The sequence below is a fragment of the Vanessa atalanta genome, chromosome 8 (assembly GCF_905147765.1).
Source record: "Vanessa atalanta chromosome 8, ilVanAtal1.2, whole genome shotgun sequence".
Classification (NCBI taxonomy): Eukaryota; Metazoa; Arthropoda; class Insecta; order Lepidoptera; family Nymphalidae; genus Vanessa; species Vanessa atalanta.
In genome coordinates this window covers 6,277,658-6,281,596 of record NC_061878.1, presented here as the reverse complement: position 1 = coordinate 6,281,596, position 3,939 = coordinate 6,277,658, and the positions used below count along the sequence as shown (strand labels likewise).

At 29.0% G+C, this 3,939-nt stretch overlaps 2 protein-coding genes across 2 annotated transcripts; one reads left to right on the top strand and one right to left on the bottom strand.

Moving 5' to 3' along the window:
• Positions 1-304: 304 nt before the first annotated feature.
• LOC125065866 (evolutionarily conserved signaling intermediate in Toll pathway, mitochondrial) lies at positions 305-2,341 on the top strand. The gene is made up of 5 exons (XM_047673715.1): positions 305-864; positions 1,021-1,247; positions 1,333-1,540; positions 1,677-1,799; positions 2,104-2,341. Exons 1-5 carry the CDS (start codon positions 477-479, stop codon positions 2,277-2,279), a joined length of 1,122 nt encoding a protein of 373 aa, XP_047529671.1. The 5' UTR covers positions 305-476; the 3' UTR covers positions 2,280-2,341.
• On the bottom strand, positions 2,331-3,736 carry LOC125065867 (TM2 domain-containing protein CG10795). The gene is made up of 4 exons (XM_047673716.1): positions 3,334-3,736; positions 3,154-3,235; positions 2,842-3,007; positions 2,331-2,699 (listed from the first exon to the last, which is right to left on the bottom strand). The coding sequence occupies exons 1-4, from the start codon at positions 3,557-3,559 to the stop codon at positions 2,577-2,579; spliced, it is 597 nt and encodes a 198-aa protein (XP_047529672.1). The 5' UTR covers positions 3,560-3,736; the 3' UTR covers positions 2,331-2,576.
• Positions 3,737-3,939: the final 203 nt, after the last annotated feature.

Genomic DNA, 3,939 nt, shown 5'->3' with positions numbered 1-3,939 from the left:
ATGGGCAAACTACTTGTAAAATACTGTGAATAAGTTACCGAGGAAAGTCCGCCAAAAGTACATAGAGTCATAGAGTAAAGTACAAATTTTGGTATGAATGAGTTGTGCTAAGATGCGTTCATTTTAATATTTAATTAACATCCGTATATAAATAAAAAAATTGTGAATTTATGAAATTTATAAGTGAAATAAATTAATACTCAAGACATATCGATTGAATGTATTATTTTATTTAATCGGTATATTCTGTGTCTTTGTTACTGTTGACACTTGACAGAACCAATGTAACAAACCGTCTGATTTACTAAACTAAGCTGTTTTGTATGTCATAAATTTGAAAATAAAAAATACTTATTTTATTAAATAAATAGCTTAAGAAAAATGTAATTTTTAATGTTATTAGCGTGCGAAACTAAATTTCTCAACTTGTCATATTTTATAAGTTAGAATTAGATACTTTATTTTTATAACCTAATATGAACGTGAATAATATATTAAGGAATATTATTAGATCTCGAACAGCAAATATTATTTGTCAAAGATGGAAAAGTTCAGACAAGGAATTGACTACTTACGATCCCTTTCTAGCAAAACCCCAAAAAACAAAAGAAACTTATCTAGAAGTGATAAAAATGTTTGAAGAACGAGATACAAGAAGACGGGGTCATGTCGAATTTATTTATGCAGCTCTAGGTCGAATGAAAGAATTTGGGGTACAGAAGGACTTAGAAGTATATAAAGCTCTGGTGGATGTTTTACCGAAAGGAAAAATGGTACCAACTAATGTTTTTCAAGCGGAATTTATGCATTATCCCAAACAACAACAGTGTGCTGTGGATTTATTAGAACAAATGGAGGATAATAGTAAAGAATTCTTTGTATACTTATTATATTATTTATTGAGTTACATACAAAACTTAATTACTTAAATTAAACTTTATTATTTATTCTAGTATTAAATGTCAATAATTTATATTGTGTATAGCAATATTTTAACCATAATTTTACTTTATTGTTTAGAAGTGATGCCTGATTCTGAAATGGAACAAATGCTGTTAAACATTTTTGGAAGACGAGGGATACCACTCAGAAAATACTGGAGAATGATGTACTGGATGCCTAAATTTAAAAATCTCAGTCCATGGTACTTGCCAGACAAGTTGCCCGTCGATACCATGGAATTGGCAATACTTGCATTACAAAGGATAACATCAGTTGACTCTGATACAAAAATTGACGTATGGAAGGTGATAACATATTTATATGTACTATAATTTTACATATTTGTATGTTACAAACTTGTATTTTGTTACATCATTTAATTTTTGTCAGACAGAAGAAATTGAAGCTTCTTTAGATAAGACATGGATTGTGAATGGTCAAAGTCGAGTGCAGCAAGTGCTGTTAGCGGAACAACCACCTGATGAACCACTCGTTATAAAAGGACCATTTAATGTGTATTTACAAGATCAAGTTGTAACATACTTTCTACTTATTGGAAAGACAAGGCCTGAATATAAAGATGATACTGATTTAGATGGTATGTTTAAACATTAATTACATAAACATATACAATTACTTGCAATGATAAAAAAATAACAATATTAATTTTTGTTCAATAATAATTATATGAAAAGGTAAGGTTATTAAATAATTATTGTTTCTATTCATTTTAGATGTATCAAATATTGAGAGACCGCCAAGAATACCAGGAGTTATTGGAAAAGTAACTTTACCTCAAGTTAAAAACACAATACATGAACAAGATGATGGCACCATAGTTGCTGTTTGTGCCACAGGTTTGTCAAATATAAATTTATAAGATTTAAAAGACACATACATATATTCTTTAATCATTTAAAAGTAACACAATAAATAGAATTTAAGTTCAACTTTTTATTTTAAACCACTTGAAAATATTTATTTGATTTAACAAACATTTATCATTATATTATTACACTTGAATTGTTTTTAGAAGGTTACGCAGTAACAATTAATCATTTAAGGGGTATCTTGTATGGCTATTACACAAGCTTAATGCACAAAATTATAATGTTCCAATCACAATAATGAATTAAAAATTAAACAATAATATTATTACAGGGACATCGTCTAGAGATTCCTTGCTGTCATGGATCAGGCTACTTGAAAAATATAACAATCCCCATCTAGCAAATATACCAGTGATATTTACTCTTATAGCTCCACCATCAGATGTATCGTTATTTGATGCTCAACAAGAAAAAGATGCTAATAAAAATACTAGTTCAACTAATTAAATGGCAACTTTTGTAGTTTAGACAATCTGTATTACCAATAATATAAAATGATTATACTGTTATTATAGTTTTATTTACATTTATACAGGTTACGATAACTGGCATAATGAATTCATTATGTTATTTACATATATACAAATAAACATTATATATACATTGTTGGAGAGCTTATTTTCTAAAACACTAATTTCAGTTTGTATAATTTCATGAAACATTTCACTCCGTCCATGAAATCCAAAAGTTGTGTTAAGTCCATTCATAATCCTCATCAATTTCAAAGGATATGGTACCCCATTGTCATGTAATGTTGTGCCAGTCAGCTTGAGGCAGGAGATAAGTCTCATTGTCACTCCTCACAACGGATACCCCAGCTCCATAGTATGGAATGACATAGGCTGACCCATCTGATGGTCCTACAACCTGTAAAATTTGATAATGTAAATGTAAAATTTATTTGTATACTTGATTTTATTTCATATTACAAGGGTTAATAATATTACCTTTTGTCTATAGTGAAATAAATAATTATGTATTAATAATAAAATCTAATATTTTTTTATACCTGTGCTGCAATAAGTATGATGTCTAGCAACTGGCCAAGAAACATAAAACCAAGTGTACACAACTTAGCTAAGCCGATACCAGGATATCCAAGGTAGAATCTGTCCAATCCAAACATTCCTAGAAATACCGATAGCAATAAAGCTATTTCTAGAGAATAACCATTCCTGGAAATTAGAGTATACATTAACAAACAATAAGGTTTCAATTAATGTTTTTTGGTCACAATAAATGCTCATTGACCAAATTAATGTATAATATATCTAAAATTGAATAAAAAAAATAGTCAATTAGTAAAAAGGATGTAACTTACGTCCATTTACAGGGTAATTTCCTTCTTAAGGTGGAATTGTTGGTTTCATTGCAAATAATTCCATCTGCTGCTATACATTGTACTGTAACAGTATAATATTTAATTTTACACTTAATTATGAAACTTAAGTAATAATAACGACTCATTAAACATTTACGAAGATTTGTTATTATATTCTACCTTCTGCTTCTCCTTCTGAAGCAATATCCTTTCCTTTAGTGCAGCCGCGATATTGTTGAGTATCCGGGTCTATTTGATTTAGACTAGGGTCAGGACAAATATACTGTCCCAAACGTAAAGTACCGCAGTCTACTATTACACTTTTATCGCCTTTAACTTCATCAGATGCGTATGTTTCACAACAAAACAATGACAAATAACTTACAACAAATAAGATCAACATCATAGTAGTTAATAACAGGCATGGAATGAACTTCACATTTGTAAGTTCATTTTCAATCGTTATTTGTGAATAATAACGATAAAGACATTTTACAATATATCATTAACTAATTTTTAAAATCGCATCGAATTTTTAGACATTTTCGCTTAGACTTATTGACAAATGACAATGACAGAACAACGGTCAACGAACGAGTTACAAAAAAACTTATATCACAAATGACAACTTGACAAGGTGTAAAATCACAGACCATAAAATCTTTTGAAAATGACCATATTTGCGTTTTAGCAAAACAAACACTTAAAAACTACACAACATATTATTTTGACTAACGTAATATTGGATTGGATTGCTTTTCATAAAATTCTCAATTATTTTTGTTA

Coding starts and splice junctions, on each gene's coding strand:
- LOC125065866 (XM_047673715.1), top strand. CDS start 477: ATGAACGTGAATAATATATTAAGGAATATTATTAGATCTCGAACAGCA. Junction 1,248..1,332: donor CAAAAATTGACGTATGGAAG/GTGATAACATAT, acceptor AATTTTTGTCAG/ACAGAAGAAATTGAAGCTTC. Junction 1,800..2,103: donor AGTTGCTGTTTGTGCCACAG/GTTTGTCAAATA, acceptor ATATTATTACAG/GGACATCGTCTAGAGATTCC.
- LOC125065867 (XM_047673716.1), bottom strand. CDS start 3,559: ATGATGTTGATCTTATTTGTTGTAAGTTATTTGTCATTGTTTTGTTGT. Junction 3,008..3,153: donor AAATTACCCTGTAAATGGAC/GTAAGTTACATC, acceptor TCTAATTTCCAG/GAATGGTTATTCTCTAGAAA. Junction 2,700..2,841: donor TCATACTTATTGCAGCACAG/GTATAAAAAAAT, acceptor CAAATTTTACAG/GTTGTAGGACCATCAGATGG.